This window comes from Myotis nattereri, assembly GCF_964212035.1.
Source record: "Myotis nattereri genome assembly, chromosome: 3".
Lineage (NCBI taxonomy): Eukaryota > Metazoa > Chordata > Mammalia > Chiroptera > Vespertilionidae > Myotis > Myotis nattereri.
Genome location: NC_138077.1, coordinates 199,497,892 through 199,520,890, shown reverse-complemented (window position 1 = coordinate 199,520,890; position 22,999 = coordinate 199,497,892). Strand labels below are relative to the sequence as shown.

Sequence of the window (22,999 nt, the reverse complement as noted above, 5' to 3'; positions counted from 1 at the left end):
TCCCAAGACCACTTTTCTTTCCCTTCCAGTCTTTCCTTTGAGGCCCTTAGTCGTGCCAGTGCCTGGCAGGGTGAGGGCACTAGAAGCCATGGTTTTTCCCCCCACACCACTTCAGTTACCTTATTTAAACTGCTGTGTCTTCATTAACTTAGCAAATTTTAATCACCAGATGGATGCACTTTAAAGTAGTTAACAGTGATATCAATCTAAGCCATACAGCCAGACTTCAGGGGGTGTGAAAGGTGTCACATTAAAGCTGTCAGACTGAGGTCCTGGCCCCTTCGAAGAAAGCTACCAATAGTACACAAGAGCATCACCTACCCAGAAGGCCCCAGCTTTTCTTTGGATTCCACAAATTCTTGTCCCATCTTCATTTTCTCCCACTCTTCCTTGCGTGTCTTGATTTTACGTGGGTTTATGTTCCCTCGATTTGGATTATCTTTCTTTTCTTTCTATAATAAAAAAACAAACAGAAAATCCTTTGTAAAACATTTTCCAATGTTCTTCTCTAAAATTCCATCCACCTCCATGGATGCACACCCAAGAGATGCTTTACCTGGACAACATATAGTAACTACAGAATTTATAATAGAATTACTGTGCCTCAACTGTCAGTGAAGAGAGATGAGAGGTAATGATAGCTATTGACATCTGGGGAGATGTAAGAAAATGGTTAAAACAAAACAACCAACGAGGGTTTCTTCAGCCTGTGCAGCTGCACTAGCCCTTGGCACTCTCTTGGGCCTCCTGGCAGCCATGCTAATGGGAGTGTGAGGCTGCAACTGGTCGGTCAAAAAGGCTTACACACATCCCTGGGAGTCTAAGGGGAGCATCTCCCAAAACCAGGCCTACCCCCCCACCTCTACTACCCGCCGGTACTGAAGGTGTTAAACTGCTCCTGTTGCAAATCAAACACTGTAGAGCCTTGTGCTGATCTCTCAGAAATGAGCTGCAAAACTGGCAGGGAAGGGACTAGCCTAGCCTGAGTGTCCAGCAGAGTCAGGTGCAAATTGCAAGAGAAATAAATGGTGAATAGAAAAGTCAATTTCTAAAACTCAGCCTGAATACACTATTGTTAATAGTGCTGGGGGGAACAAACACACTTCTGGTGTGATTTATACTTTCATCTTGGTTGTGCTTGGAGTGGACACATTTTTTAAGTGTTTCACCTGGCATCCAAGCAAGCAGCCACTCAGAATGATTACTTCACATAAGACTGGCTTCCTTTTTATCCCCCCTCCACAATCGTGCCTACTGATGTGTAGAACAGAGGCCCCTTTCCCCTCACCCTATGCTTTCTCTTCTCTTTCATGATATCCTTGGTGTCCTGCAGCATCTTCTCCTTCCAAAGATCAAAGAAGTACGAAGGGTCTGTGTAGAATTTGAGTGCCTCTTTCCCATCGTCCCTGGGATAGAAATGAAGACAAGTAGCTGTCAGCAGACAGATGAGCTCCTAACCAAATCCAATATTCCAAATACCTACCAGTTAGCAGTTTTCACACTCAGGAATCAAGTCATTCAAATTGATTGCCTACTTCCTCTCCCATACCAGCGTTCCAATGCTCCTTCAATGCCACCTCTTTATTTATCTGGCTTTTAAAGACCCTTAGCCTTACTTTCCATTCCTGGTGGAGGAATTTGCATGGTCAGGGAAAAGAATGGGCTATAGCAGCAGGGATCCCGATTATTTCTAATGATCTGCATGGCCTCTGACATTTTCCTGAAGATATCCTGGCATATCAGAGGGGATTTCTGCCCCTGGTTCCCTTTCCCTGCACCAATTACCCTGGCTCTCTCGGAAGCATTAGTGGCCTCCCACCCACCTGAAACCTGTGCACACAATGTTAGGTTCACATGTGTACATATGTATACATATACACATATCAATGTATATACGTGTGCGGCTGATATTCCTCTGTGAAAACAGATAACCACAGTACTCCATCTTCTTGCTCCCTTCTAGAATAGCTCAGCATCCACCCAGCACCCCCCAGCTCCCCAACTACGAGGGGGCCCTATTGAGAACACATAGCCAGATGTTTTATGACCACAAGATTTAATTGCCATCTCTTAGTGGCTGTGATGGAATAGAGTGAGTTACTGAGTGTTAAGGTAAGAGTTATCTGCCAGACTCGACGATCCTAGTTGGAATCCTACACTTTGGCATACGACTCTCTCACTTTCCAGAAAGCATGTACTTAGGGACATTTATTTTAACACTACTCTGAACTAAAACAAATTGGAAAGGCAATTCTATATCCTGGCTTCCAATTCTATCACAACACACAAACAGCATTTCCAAATCAAACACTAATGATTTTTATATTAAATCTTGTTGTGTTAGCTACACCTCCACTCATTTATGTTAAGCCAAATTCAGATAATTGAAATAATATCAAAGAGGAAAATACCTTTATCTAAAATATAAACTTGTTTTATATTGTTTGTTTATCCTATCCTACCACACCCTATATCATACTCACTTTGATATTATCCTATGTGTACTCCCACTGCCCAAACCCAACTAAGTAATAGAGCCTGCCGAGTCAAATCTCTGCCCACTATGATAGCTAGTCCCTTTGCAAGTCAAGGGACAAATATAATTTCACACAATAATAATATACGATAGATGCCAGGTACTTTCTCAATATCTGTGTGAGAAGCTACCATGCTCCTATTCCAGGCTCCCGGGATCAGCAGGTGTCCTTGAAATCCTGTGCACTGGCACCTCCTGCCCCCCTTCTGCTTTGTAGTATACCCATGTCCCACAGAAGATATCTGCCTCCAGCTAGCTGTAATTCCTTTTTACCTGTTTCAAAGACACTTATGGATGCAAGCAAGATAAATATTTATTTTCTGTCCTGCTCAGTGGTTATTTGCAGGATAACATGACCAGACCGTTAGAGGAGAAGGGCTCGAAGGTGTCTACAAGGCTACCTTCTTTTTTAAAGTCCAGCCACAGCAGTGTAGTTCCTTTCCAAGGGGAATGTTCAAAAAGCGAACAATACTCATTTGGAACAATGCCAGACACTCCTTAAGCTTTGGAAGGACCCCCAGGGCCCAGAGCAGCCAGTCCACAAGGCTGGCCCCACTAACGCGCCCAAACATCTGGTAATCTAGTGGTTTCTGAGTAACTGGGAGCCTTGCTAGAATGTTGCCCCTGGGATGTAGTATAGGACTGCCTTGTAACAAGTCCTTTTGGTTCTACAATAACTAAATTCCTTGGATGGAATCCAAGATGGATCTGGCTATATCAAACTGAACTTGTGGCATACAAAAATATAGCCAACTTTCAATGTATGAATTTTAGAAACCAAACAATAATACGTGACAACTGTTTATGTGGTAAATGTTAGTCTCTGCTGCCACAAAAAACTCTGGGGTAGGTAGCAAGCTCTTTGATACAATTCTCTGACATAAACAATATATTTAAATAAAAAGACAATCTAATATTGTTAACCACAGGTCAGAAGAAGGAGGAGCTAGCCAGGTTACCTGTAAGGGGAAAGATTGTTGAGAGGTGGGGGAGTATCACAGGTGTTGTATGTTTCCAAGACAGGGACGGGGAGAGAGTTTCTGTCAAAAAGCTTCTGGTCTTGAGTGGTAGAGCTTCTGAAGGCCTTTCGGGTGTTGATTCCTTGTAGTGACACTGAGAGAAGATGGAGGCATGAGAAAATGGACGACAGGCTATTTGAGCAAACACTGAGTCACACCAGTCGGAGAGGCCTCAGCTGCTACATTTCTTGGCTGCGGCTGTCTGCAGCCAGGCTTTTTTCCTCCCCCTCTGGGGAAGCCCCGCAAGGCTGTCAGCAGCCCAGCCATTTCAGACGGAACAAAATGAGGCAGCACAAAGGTTTACTATGTGGCCAGATCTCGCAGGCCTCTCCTGAGGAGGAATGAATCTTCCAAGTACTTTTATGGTAGCAGAGTGAGACTGGGGGAGGGGGGGTCTGAGAAAGAGGGGATTGGGGGAATGGGAGAGAGGGAGTGTGTGGGAGTGTGGTCGCGCTAAAAAGATTTCTCTATGCCACCCAAGCTTGTGCTACTTCAAAGCAGAACTCCATAGGTTTCTGTGATTTCTCCTCTCACTTTTTTTTACAAATCAGGAAAAAAATTATAAGAAACTGCTCAGCAGAGCCTGCAAGTGCTGAGCTCAGCTTCCTTACCTTCTTCTTCCTTGGGATCCAGCTGAGTGACTTTAACTTGTAGGCGGTCAATCCGCTCAGCAAGGGAGCTTACCCGAGAGGCAAAGGTATTTGACTGAGTGAAGATCTCTCCAAAAATGTCCTCTGCATATTTACCTGAACAAAGAAACCAACTCATTAGTGCATAACAGTGACATAAAAGGTCAGAAAAACTGGCCACTAAAGGTCAGATCAAACTGGCCACCTCCGAAAGAGCCTTCCCTCTCCCTCAAGATTGTTGGGGTTTCACGCAGATGGCTGCTTCTGGAGGCAGAGACATAGTCTCCATAGCTGGGCACTCTGCATATGTTCTACAACTGAGCCTTCTTGGCAAACTATGAAGAGTCACAAAACTCAAAGCAATCTGAATAAAATCGAAAGGTATCATACAAAAAATGAATCCTGCAAGGTAGACAATATGTCTGCACCTTTGCCTATAGCCCTTAACCCCTCGCTACTCTGTAAAAGCACCTTGTAAATGGTTCTGGAAAACAGACGAGAAGTTAGAAGGATCTTCTAGGTGTCTAAATTAACATGAAAAATAAGACATTACATCCTCAGTGGAGCCTCAAAAGTATATTGAACAACCACGATGAGTAGTGGTATCTTCGAGGAGTCTTGAACTTACCAGCAACTCACAGCAGAGACTTACAACTTCTTCTAAGGGGTGAAAAGCTTATTCTATGTTTTATAACTTACAGTTTTGAAAGTCTTTGCTCTAGGTTATATCCTTCAAATCCATATCTCAGGGAAAAAGTGAAAAGCTAAAACTTTCAAGCACTCCCCCCCCCCCCCGCCCTGAAAAAACAACAACATACCAGTGGTCTCTTTCTACAATGTCGTTTTTATTTTATTTTATTTTTTTATTTTTTTTAATATATTTTATTGGTTTTTTACAGAGAGGAAGGGAGAGGGACAGAGAGTTAGAAACATCGATGAGAGAGAAACATCGATCAGCTGCCTCCTGCACATCTCCCACTGGGGATGTGCTCGCAACCCAGGTACATGCCCTTGACCGGAATCGAACCCGGGACCTTTCAGTCCGCAGGCCGACGCTCTATCCACTGAGCCAAACCGGTTTCGGCTACAATGTCGTTTTTAGAAAAAGAAAAGAGTTCCATCAATTTCTGTACTTTCAACCCCGTGATACAAGGAGAATGCAAGCCAAAGAAACAGAAGAGCAATTTGATACTACCTTCATATTGTCACTCCAAGCCACAAAGCAAGCACATTCTTGTAGGAATGAAAAGTGGTGCATATAAAATAATATACCATGTGAGTTTCTTACTTGCACAGTGAAGGCAGGCATAAGATAATTTCTTTGAGAACTATTTAAAATGGACTCTCATTTTTAGGTTCTAAACTTCATTTATGCTTAGTCCACGCCTGGGGGGGTGGGGGAGTGGATTAGTCCAAAACTGCACCTTCAGGGTAAACTGCAGTTCACCTACCAGTGTAACCTGGAGAGTAAGGATAAGACTAATCATATTTTGAATTGCTGGTAAATGTAGTCAATAAGGAGTTTCTAATCAAGGAAAGGAGCAAGTCTTTGCATACTGAATAGTTTTGTGATCTAAACAGCTATGGGGAGCTCCTGGAAATGACTCAAACTGGCTGACAAGCTCAAACCATACTGTACCCTGCTCATCCAGGTAAGAGAAAATTGTGAGTGTAAGGCTAAAGCAGAGAAACATGCAACATTATGTGTGGAAAATAAACCAGGCTCAAAAATATTTGTTGTCCCTCCAGCTGTTCTGGAGGAAAAGAAAACCCCAAATTAACTTATCTTTAGGTCACATGAGAGTACCTAGGATTTCCTGCTCCTCAGTGAAGGGAGCAGTGATAGAAGGAGTAGAGGCTTACTGTGTGGCACAGTGGTTTTCAAGATAAAAATCTTACAAAGAAACCCAACATATAAAAATGGCAACACTCAGAATGCTATCTGAAGAGAAAGTGAGATGGTGTGAAGGCTTCCCCCTGTTACCTCCCATCAGGCCCAAGGTATGCTTAGAGCTAAAGGTGATACATAGAAGCAGTAGACTTCAAACCAGAAAATGTAAGCCTCGGTTTCTTTCTGTTTACACCTGTGCATGCGTCAGCAAATCACAATCTCTCAGCGTCAGTTTCCTCATCTGTAAAACAGGAATAACTGTATCTACCTCACCAAGTTGTCATAGGATTAAATGTAAATTTTTACAATGAGATTCTTCCTTATATTACTCAGCCATATCAGATGACTTTTAAGAGTGTGAATATCTAAAAATCATGTTGTATGCTTAGAAGAAATTTTAAATATTAATTCCAGTCAGTAATTTGATAGTCCCTATTCTTCAAGTACTAAAAATTACTACAACTGTAGGAGAAAACCAGAGTGCCTTGTTCAGTTACATTTCACTCATTCAGATTACCAAGACAGACCCACTATCACATCGCGACATTCATAATGGACAACACGTTTTGCAAATCAGTCATCATTTTTCTCCCTTTGCAGTGGAACTCTTCAACCTAAATATTACATGGTAAAACTGAGTTTTTTAAAATGTGAAGCTACTCTTGTTGAAGCCTGAGTGGGACTCTTGAAGCACCTCCCTCCCCCAATGGCATGACCCCAGTACACTTGGTTATTAAATTCAACATCAGAGCATGATTTCTTAATGACCCAATGGGGGTGGCACCCTCCTGGGTGGTCAAAAGTGCTGGCTGGCTGTGCCTTTAATTCCTAAGGTATGGCAACCTAATATGTGAAATACCAATCTCACTGCGCTAAGGGAAAATATGAATTCTGGATATGCTCTCACAAAGCAATCCACAGCTATGGAACTTTTAGTTTGGTGCTTTATCCATTCCATAATCACACCTTCCCTACTAGACTGAGCGCTTCTGGCTACAGTACAATACATGAGGCCAAGACCATGAGCTTGAAGCACACGAGAGTCCATTCCTGCGTCCCTCTCTGCTAGATGAAATCCCAGCACCTTTCAAGGTCTAGTTTAAATGGAATCTCTTCTATGTAGCCTTCCTTGACCCTGCCTATCCCCAGCTGTGTGCCTACTCCCTACAGGTAGTATTCCTTCCTTCCTTGTATTCACTGTGCACCAACAGCATGAGGTGGTGAGGAGAATACAGGTATGAATCACTCAACAAACATTTACTGAGCTTCTACTGGGTGCCAAGTACTATATAAGACAGACACTGACTGGGGTTCAAGGACGAACAACACATGATTCCTGCCTTCAAAGAACTTTTAATCTAAGATGTATAATTTTCAATCTAATGTGAGAGGTACTAATACAGGCATGAGGAGTTCTTAGTCCTCATGTATTAGAGGTACTAATACAGCTCAGAGGAGTTCTTAGTCCAACTTAGTGGAGGAGATCCTGGAGCTGGGCCTTAGAGAATAGCTATAAAGATTGCAAGGGCTTCCAGGCAGGGGAAACAGTGTGAAGGTATGCGAGTATGCTCTATGAGGAACTACAAGGAGCTGATCATTCATTCTTTCTTCCTCCCTTTCCCCGTTTTTTCCTTTGTTCCTTTTAAATCCTTTAAAAAGACTATAACATGGGAGAAGATGGACTGCAGAAAATGAGGCTGGAAAGGAAAGCAGGTCTTGAAGAGTCTTGAATGACGACAGACCAAGGAACTTTTTAGGTAATTCCCTAGTGAGGCACAGGGGAGATAAATAGTTAACATTTGTACTCTTAGTTTAAAAACACTTTTTAAACTACAAAAGTTAACACAGCCTTAACTTTTTAAAAAAAATACATTTCATTGATTTTTTTTAAAGAGAGGGAGAGGGATAGAGAGCCAGAAACATCGATGAGAAAGAAACATCTATCAGCTGCCTCCTGCACACCCCCCACTGGGGATGTGCCCGCAATCAAGGCACATGCCCTTGACCGGAATCGATCCTGGGACCCTTCAGTCCGCAGGCCGACACTCCATCCACTGAGCCAAACCAGTTAGGCTCTGTCTCTGCCAATAGGGCCCTGGTTCAGACCTTTGGAGAATAGACCTTTGTTGACTCTCACCTAAACTATTGCCCTAGCCTCCTTCTGGCTTCCCTTTCTCTGATCAACCCCTCAATCTATACACCAAAAAAATCTTACAATTCTTAAGCCTATACCCCTGCCACAGTTGTCTACCAAACATGCAAATATCACTTTTTACTTTTATAATTCTGAGTTGTTAGAATTTTTAGAATTGAACCTGGGACCCTTCGGTCTGCAGGCCAACACTTTATCCACTGAGCCAAACTGGCCAAGGCCAGAGACCATTTCTCATTGCTGTATCCCCTCAGCACTAAACACAAAGTATGTTCAATAGATGTTTAGAGGATGAATAAAGGGTCATCAGCTCCACGAAGTAAGGAAATCCTGTCTCTGTAGGCACAGCCTTAACTTTTAAAAATTCTAACAACTCAGAATTATAAAAGTAAAAAGTGATATTTGCATGTTTGGTAGACAACTGTGGCAGGGGTATAGGCTTAAGAATTGTAAGATTTTTTTGGTGTATAGATTGAGGGGTTGATCAGAGAAAGGGAAGCCAGAAGGAGGCTAGGGCAATAGTTTAGGTGAGAGTCAACAAAGGTCTGAACCAGGGCCCTATTGGCAGAGACAGAGCGCAGGGGACTGAGACGAGAAATCCTTGATGAGCAGCGATATCTTCAAGGAGCCTTGAACTTAGCAACTCACAGCAGAGACTGACTTGCCTCTTACTGGCTGCTGTCTCTCTAGGCAAGTTATCTTACTTTTCTGAGCCTTCATTCCTTCATCTGAAAAAATAGAAATATCATCTATTTTTACAGGATTATTGAAAAGATTAAATGAGATCATGTATGTCAAGATCCTATTAAAACCTGGGATAAAGTAGGCAGTCAACAAATATGAGTTTCCTTCTCACCCTCTCCCCATTCTCCCCTTTTTTTTAAAAAATATATTTTATTGATTTTTTACAGAGAGGAAGGGAGAGGGATAGTGAGTTAGAAACATCGATGAGAGAGAAGCATCGATCAGCTGCTTCCTGCACACCCCCCACTGGGGATGTGCCCCCAACCAAGGTACATGCCCTTGACCAGAATCGAACCTGGGACCCTTTAGTCCCCAGGCCGATGCTCTATCCACTGAGCCAAACCGGCTAGGGCTCTCCCCTTAAGATTTATTTATTTCTGTCTCCTCTGGTAGATTATAAGCTCCTGAAAGGCAGAGACCATTTCTTTTCTTTTCTTTTTTAAAATATATATATATATATTTTATTGATTTCAGAGAGGAAGGGAGAGGGAGAGAGAGATAGAAACATCAATGATGAGAGAGAATCACTGATTGGCTGCCTCCTGCATGCCCCCTCCTGGGGATCAAACCTAAACTCAGGCATGTGCCCTTGACCAGAATTGAACCTGGGACCCTTCGGTCTGCAGGCTAACACTTTATCCACTGAGCCAAACTGGCCAAGGCCAGAGACCATTTCTCATTGCTGTATCCCCTCAGCACTAAACACAAAGTATGTTCAATAGATGTTTAGAGGATGAATAAAGGGTCATCAGCTCCACGAAGTAAGGAAATCCTGTCTCTGTAGGCACAAGCTGATCCTGGCCCTCAGATCAGCTTCCTTAAGGTAGGAGTGGTCTGATCACAGACGGGAGAGTGAGCAATGTCATCCATCAACACTACCCGAAAAACACCTGAGAGCGAGCCTGACTGCTGCTGAGTGAGCATAAGCAGCATCATTAGCTGGATGCCCTTTGTCCTGTGAAGATCCAGGAACCAGTGTGTGGCTGCCTTCCACCCATTTGGCCTCCGCAGGGTGAGAGGCAGAAATGATGCTTTTAAGAAGCACTGAGGCACTCTGCAGCTTTCATGTGCTTCCTTGCCAGCTGCACTGCTGTTGCACTGCTGTCCACGTTCCTTTGTGTAAGGCAGGCATCGACAGGGTTTCCTTTCCTCCTGACGCCCATCCAGGTTCCCCTAAGTCCTGGATCAACCGCGATGGCCTCTGAGCTAGGTGAAGGCTTAGGAATCTCAGACCCCATATATCATCTGGTCACTGCGCTCTGTCTCCTCAGGCCCCTATTTTAAAGGCAGGGTCTATTACTATCTGGGGGAATGCAGGCTTTCTTGATACTACTCCACTGCCTTTACTAAGGACAGTGATGCGACAGGAGGAGTGAATGTCTGAAATAATTCACACCAAGATGCCTTTGCTAAGGAAGATCACTAAAATACCATGTTGATGGAGGTTCTTATGGGGAGCTGGAGTGGTACTACACAAATGCACAGCCTATCTAAGCATCTGCCCTTCCCATACCTCAGCTTCAAGCAAACAAAGTCAGCTTGATTCAGAATGAAATCCAAACCACATGTATGTACCCCACCCAAGGCAGTCTCATTCATTCTTGCCAATTTAAAAAAAAAAAAAAAAAGATACAGTTGAGCTGGCTTTCCCTCAGCTCCAAAACAGACTGGACTACACCCTCCCCCCATCCTCTTCCTAGAGAAGAATGGCTCCAGCTACAATTTGTGTCACTGTGTGTTCATGCAGCTTGCAAAACTCCCAATACCCCGGAGATTGCAGAAGTAATTTGTACCCTGAACTTGGACCTGGGGGCTTGCAGCACAATTAAATGTGTACCAGGGTAGACAAGTCGGCCAGAATCTCTCCGAGTGCATGTTTGCTTTCCTCCTCTTTGGGAAGAAAGGGGGTGGGGGATGTCGGGTAGATGTCACTATTGGCACATTTGAGGCTTCAACAAAGTCAGGCTACATTGAACAGTTCGTGCAATTACAGGCACATTCCCCAACCCAAGATACTGTTCTGTGAACCTCCCACTTTACACACACAGAATTCTGCTCTGTCATTCCATCTGCAGTTTCTGCTGCAGCCCTTCCTGCCACCCTTCCTACAGATTCCTTTAGAAGCAGGTGGAGAGGGAGGTGGAGGGAGCCTAGAGGGTGGTGGCAGATGAAGAAAGGGTTGAGGGGAAGAGTCTGTACCAAAAAGCAGCCTCTCTTGGGGGAGAGGGGGTGGGATACATTTTTGCATTACCTAGGGAAGGCAGATGGGGGAGAAATAGTTACACAGGAGGAGAAGGGAACTAAATAAAGAGCACCAACGACCCCTGAGGGCAAAGCACAGGCTCTCTGCGGCACTCACTCAGGCTGCCCAGCTGTCGGATGACATTTGCCAGGGTGATGTTGGTCACGCATTCCAGCTCGCTTCTAACACTAGGCAACGTCTGACGGCACAGGTGCCTTGGCTCGATGTTCCTCGTTACTAACGGCATGGTGGACCTGCTTCAGGCAATGTTCTGAATGATGAAAAACAACCTAAAAAAGAAATAACAGGAAAGTATTACTCAACCACAAATTCCAGGCACACTAGGGCAGTGTAAGTCTTTTTGTCTTGCTCTGATCTAAAACAGCTTTAAAAAATCTTCTCTCTCCCTATCTCTTTTTTTTTTTTTTTTAAAGAATCCCCACCACCACCACCTTTGCCCTAACTGGTTTGGCTCAGTGGATAGAGCGTGAGCCTGCGGACTCAAGGGTCCCAGGTTCGATTCCAGTCAAGGGCATGTACCTTGGTTGCGGGCACATCCCCAGTGGGGAGTGTGCAGGAGGCAGCTGATTGATGTTTCTCTCTCACCGATGTTTCTAACTCTCTATCCCTCTCCCTTCCTCTCTGTAAAAAATCAATAAAATATATTTAAAAAAAAAAAAAAAGAATCCCCTCAATACCTCCCCAACCACCACCTTTTTAAGGTTTAGTAAAGGATTGCTGGATAAGTGCAAAGATTCTGCACTGGTGACTGCTGGCTGGGGTACTACAGACAGCATTTAAAAAAAACTAAAAACCTAAAACAACTATGCTCTAACCAACAAGAATCTCCAGAGGCAAGGAGTTATGGTCAGAAAACAGCCCATTCAGCAGATCCTAGAAGGTCCAGATCCTATTCTTGGGGTGTCCAGGGTAGATCAGATTCCAGATGATCAATTATAAGGATCAAAAAAGAGCTTTTGTCATCTGATAATCTCATCTCCCCAATGAAATTAAGTTACCAATAGTGATTCCATGGATCTACATCAGGACATAATTTCTCCAGTTCTTCCCTGATGAACGACTGTTAATGTACAACTAAATACTAGCTGCCAGTATCCATTAGCACTGCTAAAGTTCAGTCTGTAAATTGACAGAAAGAATATTAAGGAAAAATTTACATGTTCAATATGTCAAACATGATGCCGAGCAAACTGTGCTTTAAGATTCCCTAGTCCTTTTCCTTCTACCCAACAGTTCCCTTTCTCTCTCCCATCTGGTTCAACACACCTGGGCCAACGGCTCTTGAGACAGCAGGAAGTGTCTGGAGCAGACCTGGAAACCTTCCAGTTACTGTTTCTTATCCTGTCGGCTGAGCGCCTTTCCCTAGGAAATCCCCCAGCACTTCAGGTTCATTTTGAGCTATTGTTTCAGAGTTAGATTACCACATTCCGAGCTTTACAAGGATAGAAGCAGGTTTTAGTCTCAACAAAACGGATATGACTACAGCCATGGCACACTATTTCCCTATTTTGTAAAACTAAAGCTATCCAAAACAGTCTAATGATTTTCATGCTAGGGCAAATGGCAGATTCACTTTAAGTAAAAAGGCGAAACATAAAGGCAACATACCCAAGTCCCCAATACTGCAAACTCCTCTTCAACAACAACAAAAAAAGTAAAATAGAGGTTTACTTACATCAAATCTTATAACACCAGTTCATCACCAAAAAGTTGATTGTGAATACAAAATGTTTAAACCAAACTAAATACAATAGATCTTAAAAGTGAACCAGCATATTGTCCAACCAAAAGTTAAACAAAAAAAAAGTAAAAGCCCTTCAGGCTCAAAGGGGGAGTAGAACCCTTTGGAACAGACTGCTCCTTGTTATGGACATTCTGATCTGCTAAGAGTAAAAATAAAACAGGAAGCCAGCAGCTTGAGGAACAAGGTTTCCTGTCACCAACAGCAACAGCCCAAGAACCAAGAGAATCAGCTGTTTGCTCATAACTCTGAAACTCCCTTTAATAGGCACTGTGTGGCAGCTGTGCCTATCTTTGGGGTGCAGAGGTGTTTCCTGAATATTTGTCTACTGTCTAAGGAAATAATTTTCATTCCACTCCTCTGCAAAGTTCCCCTTTGACTCAGTAGGTTTTCTAACCCTAACTCTGGACTTTCCTTCTAGTCTAATTCTTCTTCTCTTTTACTTAATGGAAAGGGTATTGGGTACTAAGATGCAATCTTTAGTAATTCATGGTGAAAAGAAAGTTTAGAACAGCAAAGGAGGCAGGAGGTTACAAATAAAAGAACCTCACAGGGCTCTGTACACCATCCTCGGGATGCCCTTAGACTTCCATATTTCAAGCTTTCTGAAAGAACCAGAAATTCAAAGGTGTAGTCAGAGATGATTGAAAACAGCCACTGTGGTTCCCTCCATTAGCAATAATTTCAGTCTTGTTCCAGCTTCTCAGAGGAGCTAAAAGAGCCAGATCTCCTTGAAATTCTGTGTTGAATGTGGCCATTGACAGGGCATTCCAGAAGTTCTCTCTGAACACCTAACAGAAACTGGATTCCAGATGGCTAGGTAAATGCCAGATTGGGGAGGCAGGGGGTGAGGGGCAACTTCTAAGGCCTTGGTACTTTAGCATTTATGCTTTCCCAAGTGCTTTGGGTAAGCAGACACAAATGGAGTCAATTCTGTCACCTGGGTTGGATTTACCTAAAACCAAATTTTCAATACCAAGATGGCTTCCTCTTGCCAAAAATGCCAGCTCCTATAACTAGCTAAAGAGTACTCAAAAAATGATAATATGGTGCACGCTTTGGCAGCACATATACTAAAAGTGGAACGATACAGAGAAAATCAGCATGACCCCTGCGCAAGGATGACATGCAAATTCATGAAGCGTTCCATATTAAAAAAAGAAAGAAATGACAATATGTAAATAACCACCAAGACAAAACAATTAGAAAAGTATATCTGCTACTTAAAAAGTAATTTAATATGTTTCAGAGCCACCAAAAAGAGACAAGATTCCCTGTTATATGGAATTACCTGCAACACTGCTTACTTTTGTTTTGGATAATCAAGGTTAGTTATGTTTTGCATACAAAGTATGGAATTATTCATGATCTGAACTACAATAATAATTTGACCACGAAAAAAAATCCTACCTTCTGGTGAAGATAAACTTAGAAATGGGCAAAGACTTTTAGGTTCTTGACTCTCAACTCAGTTTCAAGTTGTAGAGTTGAGACATACTGGGTTAGAACACTGACTCTGACACCTGACTAGCTGTGTGATCTTGGGTAATTTTCCTAGAGATAGTAAGTAATATAGCATATGTAAAATGTCCACTACAGGGTAAAAAATGTAGTTATTTGTAGTTCTACGAACCCTAGGAAAATCTTCCTGGAAAATCAACTTTTTCCACTGATAAGTATTTTAAAACATTTTTCTCCTTGGACTTACTATGCAGTAGAATGCAATAGTGACATACATTTAAAGATGAGACCCCAGACTTCAATGGAATCTGGCAGGTTTTTTCTGGAGGTGGCTCCGAGTCATGCTTCTGTACCTACTGAAGACATAACATTCTCTCTTTCCTCCACCTTTCATACTGGGTTCCTCATCTGAACCACAGAACAAAAAAAATTTATCTGAGTGACTATTTTCTCAATTCTCCTCAAGACTGTACATAACTAGCATCATTCCAGATGCACTGGATAAAGTAATACATTTACATACAATGGATGTCTAATGGTATCAGGGATTAATTCTCTCATGGAAATCCAGCTGAGAAAGGCTCCTCTATCATCAGCTGTCACTTAGTGGAAAATTTTTGAAGCACTGAGTGCTGAGGAACCACTGAATTAAGGAAGTTAACATGATCAAATTTGCATTTTAGACAAATCATTCTAACAGAAGCAAAGAATTTATATTTGGGCACGAGAAGGCTGGAGGGTAAGAAGACCAGTTGGGAAACTCTTCACAGGCTAAGGAGGAGACAATAGAAATCACAGACAGGTTACAGGGGTGAGTTCTGCTACCAAAACTCCTGGTAGTTTTGTACAATTAGACTCACAAAGTGATAAAACGTAGGTTTGTTTTTTAAAAGTTTCATGGAAAGAGCTAAATGCTAGTGCCAGTTACAGAAATGAAGAGAAAGTGAAGAAAACTAATAAAGTAGTGATTCTTAGCTCAGAAAAGAAGTTTTAAATATATGAAAGAGTATAGAATGCCATGTTTTTATAGATTCAATAAAGTTCTTTTTCAGCGGTACTTTGATTAAGAAAAGTATATGCTGCCCTAACCGGTTTGGCTCAGTGGATAGAGCGTCAGCCTGCGGACTGAAAGGTCCCAGGTTCAATTCCAGTCAAGGGCATGTATCTTGGTTGCGGGCACATCCCCAGTAGGAGGTGTGCAGGAGGCAGCTGATCGATGTTTCTAACTCTCTATTCCTCTCCCTTCCTCTCTGTAAAAAATCAATAAAATATATTTTAAAAAAATAAAAGTATATGCTATAGTGATATTTGCTAACTTGGGGGTTTGAAGTGGTCTTACCTTGGGGGTTGTTACATGGGAAAGGAACTAAATTAGAACCACTGAGAAAATAAAAGTTACAGAGAAAGATTTCAATTCAGTTAGCTCTTTTAATTAGAGCTATTCTCTCTTTAAAATTATGAGTTCCCCAGACCATCCTCTGGGTGACCAGCTGTCAGGCATTTTAGGGGAGACATCCCTAGATGTTGATGTTGACAGGTCAGAATGAATGACTTTACAATGCCTTCTAAATTAAAGATAATTCTCGCTCTGTGCTACCGTTTCCTCATCTGCAAAATAAAGGGACTAAGCTAGATGACCTTTCAGAAGCTCCGAGTTTGCTTCTGCCTAACCTGCCATAACCTCCTCATGTAGCTAATATGCACTTGCATTCTGAAGCAAAGTCAGAGGTAGGTTTAGGTCAGCCGTGGGCAAACTACGGCCCGCGGGCCAGATCTGGCCCGTTCGAACTGAATAAAACTAAAAAAAAAAAAAAAGACCATACCCTTTTATGTAATGATGTTTACTTTGAATTTATATTAGTTCACACAAACACTCCATCCATGCTTTTGTTCCGGCCCTCCGGTCCAGTTTAAGAACCCATTGTGGCCCTCGAGTCAAAAAGTTTGTCCACCCCTGGTTTAGGTGAATCATGGCCACGAATCAAGCCCTTCTCCAGTCTAGATTCATCTAGTTACCAGAACCTGCAGGATCCAGAGTGGCCCAAAGGATGGTTCACACAGAGTCCCGAGGTTCAATTATTTACACCCTGGGAGGCTCCCAGACTGATTTGGGAGTTGGCTCCCCATAAAAGTAAAAAAAAAAAAAAAAAAGCTTTGGACCAGTTCTAGACATCCAGCAGGCTCAACAGCAAACCCATCTGTACGCCTGACTATTTTCAGCCTAAGGGACTCGAGAATGAGGAGAACAAAGAAAAGACTTCAGGCATTCCTTCTTAGCCATGGCCTGGCAGTATACTGACTAGTCTAGACCAGCGATTTTCAACCTTTTTCATCTCACATAAACTAATTACTAAAATTCTGCGGACTAGGGCAGGAGTGGAAGGTGAGAAGTAGGAATTGGTAGGGTGGAAGAAAGTAATAAAGGAAGGCTGCATGTGAGAGGGAGGAGGCATTTGTAACCCATATTCTGAATTCCTGTTGTTAGCAGGACAGAAGACAGATGACTGCTCGTCCCGGCAATAATGTTTATTACTAACTGTTTATTATAAACAAAAAAACACTTCATTTAGATAACATTATATTTCTATAGTTGCATCCAAAAGCAAGTATATCTGAGCTATACCAATAACCATAACAACAGAAATGCCTTTCAAGGCAGTTCCTTTTTGAAACATACCTCCAAAAAGCTGATCAGCAATAGCAGGGGACGACATGTGGGGATGTTGTATGTGGCAATTAGGACTTCTGCTTTCACTTCAGCATTTCCCACTGTTCTATAGTTAACAGCATTTTGGATGGGGGCATATGAGAAGAGCTTTACTTTGTAGGCCAGTTTTCTCTTTCAAGAGATAAGATTCTTCATGTTAAAGAATATGCATAAAGAATTTCAATTGAAAAGTCAAATAATCATTTAACTTAAAAATGAGAGCCAGCACACAGGCTTACTGTAATCTAAGTTTATCTACTAAAATGTTTAAAGAAGTTTGAATTTACTGTTGAATATAGCCATCCTCACTACCATGCAACAACCACAAGCAGGAATGCCTCATTATAGACTCACACACCCACCCACATCCTGTTGAAATTCAGTGTGGAGCTGAACCTACAAATATAACCAGACTCTCTCCAAACACAAGGTGTTACTGACAAATTAGTTTAGGTCACTAGAGTAATGTGGAAAAGAGTAAGACAGAAATGGAACTCCCAAGGTGGACAGAGAAAGTATCTGATTGGGAGAAACAAGAAAAAAGAGCTTACTTGTGATGTGAAACGAGGAGAAATTTCTAATTTCATAAAGGAATACCAGCTATGGACCTACATTCAATAAATGTAAGGCTTCTTCTTATCCTGATTTGGTTGGGGGAAAGCAGCCCAGGAAATAGGACTTCTATATTCTAGTATTTCACTTTTTTTTTTTTTTAATTCTCACCTGAGGATGTTTTTCCATTGATTTCTAGAGAGAGTGGAAGGGGATGGTGGAGGAGGGGTAGGGGGACAGAGAGGGAGGGGAGAGAAAGAGAGAGAGAGAGAGGGAGAGAGAGAGAGAAACATCAACATGAGAAAGATACATCAACTGGCTGCCCCCCCCCCACCCCCCGTCGGTCTGTAGGTGGATGTCCTAACCATTGAGCAAACAGGCCAGGGCCAATATCTCACTTCTTGAGCACACTGTATATTTATCAAAGACCATTCATACCTGGTAATTCTATAATTTCCTATTATCTTTTTTGTGGGAAATACCACCTTTTGTTCTTACCTTTAATACGCTTCAAGCTCTAATCACAGCTTTGCTCTTAAAACTAAAATTTGGGGGGATCATTTTCCATTCAAAATTAGTTTCTTCTAGCTTCACCTATTTCATAGAAAACTGCCTCTTAAATGGCCAAAATTAAGCTTTCCTCTGAGTAGGATCCATCTGGTTGTCCAAAGGAAAATACATTTAAATTGTGAGTCAGAAACCTGGATTCTAGTCCTTAGTCTAATGATGACTGGCAATTGGGGGGATGGGGTGGTGAGGGGAGTCTCAATTCATCCTCTAGTTCAGCTGTGAGCTGCACTAAAAAAAAAACTCTTAAAAGATGCTATATGAAACTGGGATTTTTGTTTGCAAACTGTTCTGAACTCCAAAGAAAAGATTTATTCACATAAAATATTTCTTGTATCTCTATCTTGGCTCAAGTTCCCTATTATGTATCCACTTAAATTATACAGGGTCTACAATGTTATCATTGATGACTTTGAGTCACAGACACAAAGTTCATTTTATTGTCGCAGTTTAATGCCAATTTCTAGCAATAGCCAATTCATCAAAATGGAATGGTCTGAAATATTCCATACTACCCATCTAAATGGGCTTACCTTTACTCTGATTAGATAAATATAAATTATAAATGATTTCATTCAGAAATGGAGAACTTTTACCTAACATTTGTGGATACTCAAGTACCAGATTTCTTTGAGCTATAATCATCAATTGAGCATTATAATCACAGAGGAATTTAACATGAAAAACAACTAAGTTGCTTTGAAGAATAAATACCAACATTAAAAAGTATCAAACCTCAACAAATCAGTGCACAGGACTACTAGAAATATGTCAATAACTTGCAATATTGTGATAATAGATGCCAATAGTCTTCATTTTTTTTTTTTTAAATATATTTTATTGATTTTTCACAGAGAGGAAGGGAGAGAGATAGAGAGAGTTAGAAACATCGATGAGAAAGAAACATCGACCAGCTGCCTCCTGCACATCCCCCACTGGGGATGTGCCTGCAACCCAGGTACATGCCCTTGACCGGAATCGAACCCGGGACCTCTCAGTCCGCAGGCTGACGCTCTATCCACTGAGCCAAACCGGTTTCGGCAATAGTCTTCATTTTTAAGAGCTTCCTTTCTTATTTATATCCAATGACAGAAGAGAGTGAATTCCAGTTGGTGGTGCTCAAAAATCTGAGATAAGAAGATACAAAATGCATTCTTCTCCAAGTACCTGGGCTTGAGTACCTGGGAGGAAGCCAAACCTGGGCATGTGCAACCATATGGGAAACACACAGTTGTTTTTTATGGAAGATTGTCTAATCCCACTTTACTGCCTTACTCAGAGATGGAGAGGATGGGGCTAGGCTGTAACCTTTCTTTCCTGGTTCCTGCAAGGAGCAGTGAGTACTGCACTAGGTTAAGCTCCCTATAGACAAGGTACTGGAGTACCCACTGGTGGATTAGATACAGAGGCAGGTTTGAAAATGAGGGAGAAAGGAGATAATCAGAGCCGAATCACACACCAGGCACCAAGAAAGTCTCATTTCATCCTGCCAGCTGTCTAACCATTCATTTTAATCTCTATGATGCCCCACTTCATACTTCAAGCTTCTTTGCAGTAACTGCTCCCTCTTTGGGATGGAAAGGCCAAAAAAGAAACTTACTTTACACAACTAAGAAAGGCCAGGGAAAAAAGGTTGCAGAGCAACAACAAAAAAGGATATTCAGCAAAATGTTTTGCTGACAGCTCAGGGCAATATACAAACGCACTGTGTGGTCATGGAGCAGGCAGAAGCAGCAGTCCTGGATGTGACTCTTTAATACACTAAGTGAGGAGAGAGGCCTAGCAATCACAATTACATGTGAACACTAGGAGTGGGATCATGGAGCAGACAGACATATAATTCCATTCTGCTATCTGTAACAAGAATTCATTCCTGAAAAAGTGTCACACACGCACCTGTCACGAACAGCCAAGCCGCCAGCAACTAAGAGTCCGCAGCAAAGGGCAGCGTACATCTACTTCTCACAAGGTCTATTCACCACTCATTACATGGTATTTATAAGAAAAAGTTCTTAAGCAGAGAGGAAAGTACATACCCATTCTTGTCTTTCTACCCTGTTTACTGGGCTGTTACCAAAGCCCTCATAACCCAATAAGCAGTGGCACAGAGCAGCAAGAACATGGACAGTAAGAGGCAGAGGTGTGGGTTTTAACCACTACTGGCAAATTTTAGTTTGGGGACCTTGGCAAGCAGTCAAATCTCTTGGTCTGTTTCCTAAACTGTTAAATTAGTATAATGATTCCTAGTTTGTAAAGTTGTGAAGAAAAATAAAATATGGAAATTAACCATCATTCTGCCACAAAGATGGCAGTGCCCATAGTGGAGCGGGGGAGGGGTTTCCGTAACACAAGATGGCTGCACCCATAGTGGAGGCCGAGTTCCCGTAATGAGCCTTAACGAGCAATCAGCAGGGACCTGAGGCTGCGCCCCCTCCCCACCTCCATGGGGCTTGACAGGGGACCTCAGGCTGCGCCCCCTACCCTGGCACCAGGCCGGGGGACTTCAGGCCACGCCCTCAGCCCGGCAGACTTGACGGGGGGACCTCAAGGTACATCCCCCGCCCTGTGCTGGGCCAGGGGACCTCAGGCTGCTCCCCCTGTCCCAGCGGAGCTTGACAAGGGTGGGACCGGCTGGGTCTGGATCTAGCTAGCCCAATGGCGGGGGCCCAGCTGAGTCTAGGTCTCATGAGATTTTGAGGCACACGTGGGTGGGCGGGGACTTGACTCTGGGTCCTGTGGTGTGCCCCAGACTCTGACAGGAGGAAGGTTTTCATAACATTTTACTAATTTTCTTTCATCTTTGACACTTCTATTCTAGAGAAAGGGCAAATAGCAATATTAAAATATTTCCTCTAATTAATCCCTTTTAATGTGCACGAATTTCATGCACCGGGCCACTAGTGTATGTATACAATGCTTAACATGGTGCCTGGCACAGAACAGATTATTGTAGTTGTGGTGGTGATAGTGATTGTGGAAGTACTAGTTCTACATTTATCTAGCATTTAACTATGGGCCAGGTACTGTTCTAAATGTTTTATATGTGGTTCTCTTCACCATTAAAGAATATTAATAAGCTTCAGGTTGTACTAATGGTTAACTACTAATTATAGTACTCTAATCAATCAATGAATATTTATCAAGCAGACACTAGAAGACACAAAGAAGTATAAAATCCCTCCCTTGACTCCAAGAACTTATAATTGAAGAGAAGACAAAACCAAAGTAACAATCTATATATATAAAAGCCCAAGTGACCATTAGGACCGGACAATTGGCTGGTAGCTATGACGTGCACTGACCACCAAGGAACAGGCGCTCAATGTAGGAGCTGCCCCCTGGTGCTCAGTGCGCTCCCACGGCCGGCTAACCTCCCGTATGCCCCCCCTCCAAGCTGGCTGGCCTCAATCGGCCCTGATGGCCAACCAGGCTGAGGGACCCCACTCATGCACGAATTTGTGCACTGGGCCTCTAGTATAGCAAATAAATAGAAGTTCAAATATCAAATAAATGATGTAGTCAATAATGACAATAGGAAAGATGAAAGGATCACTGTGAACTAAAGAGACTGAGAAAATTTCCTGGGATAAAAATCTGATCTGAGCAGAATTTGGATATAAAAAAATAAAGAGAGAAAGGTTTTCCAGGTGGGGGTAATATAAACAGAAACCTTGAACTGTACCACTAAGAATTTATGGAGAAGCCACAATCTTAATGGGCTTTTACCATATTCCATCGAATCTAAGATACCACTAACTGTTAAGCTACATCATGACTCAAGAGAAGTTAAAATGTATGGGGCAGGGCGGAACCAGGTGTAGGGAGGCAATGGGGGGAGCTAGGGGGATAACTGTAATACTTTCAACAATAAAGATTTTTTTTTAAAGTAAAGAAAATGTAAATCTCAGAATCAATGAAATATAATATTTCTTTTTCTATAATATGTGAGAGTAGACAAGATGATCTTTACAAGTTCTCTCCAACCTTGCCTTGGCCAGTTTGGCTCAGTGGATACAGCATCAGCCTGTGGACTGAAGGGTCCCAGGTTTGATTCTGGTCAAGGGCACATGCCCAGGTTGTGGGCTCAATCCCTAGTAGGGGGCGTGCAGGAGGCAGCCAATTAATGATTCTCTCTCATCATTGATGTTTCTATCTCTCTCCCTCTCCCTTCCTCTCTGAGATCAATAAAGAATATATTTTAAAAATCAATGGAAAAATATCCTCAGGTAAGGATTTAAAAAAAGAAAGTTCTCTCCAACCCTCAAATGCTGATTTTATAACTGTCTTACAATATTCAAATTTCACCAAACAACACTATGGAAATAACAAAAATAACAGAAATAGAGACAAGCCCTGGTTGGTGTGGCTCAGTGGCAGCTTTCGGGTTCAATTCCCAGTCAAGGGCACATACCTGGATTGAAGGTTTGCTCCCTGGCCCCAGCTGAGGCAACCAATCAATGTTTTATCTCTCTCTCTTTCTCTCTCCCCATCCCTTCCACTCTCTCTGAAAACCAACGGGAAAAATACCCTCAGGTGAGGATTAACAAAAAGAGACAGAGACAGAAAGAGACTGGACAGAGACAGACACGAACCACATTCCAGTATTTATTTTATAAAAATGCTTTTATTTATTTTATTTTTATAATACACTAGAGGCCCGGTGCACAAATTCATGCACGGGTCAGGTCCAGGTCAGGCCCGGCCAGGCGGGGGGGGGGGGGGGGGGGGACGACACAC

At 42.5% G+C, this 22,999-nt stretch overlaps 1 protein-coding gene across 1 annotated transcript in view; it reads right to left on the bottom strand.

Moving 5' to 3' along the window:
• Nucleotides 1–22,999, bottom strand: part of WASF2 (WASP family member 2) — a 67,854-nt gene that overhangs the window by 10,061 nt on the left and 34,794 nt on the right. Inside the window, exons 3-8 of the mRNA XM_081085698.1 lie at nucleotides 17,867–17,890; nucleotides 11,331–11,503; nucleotides 4,167–4,301; nucleotides 3,496–3,649; nucleotides 1,289–1,406; nucleotides 322–452 (exon numbers count right to left, since the gene is read on the bottom strand). Coding sequence (XP_080941824.1) covers nucleotides 322–452; nucleotides 1,289–1,406; nucleotides 3,496–3,649; nucleotides 4,167–4,301; nucleotides 11,331–11,460 — 668 coding nt within the window. The 5' untranslated portion in view covers nucleotides 11,461–11,503; nucleotides 17,867–17,890. The remainder of the gene's footprint in view (nucleotides 1–321; nucleotides 453–1,288; nucleotides 1,407–3,495; nucleotides 3,650–4,166; nucleotides 4,302–11,330; nucleotides 11,504–17,866; nucleotides 17,891–22,999) is intronic.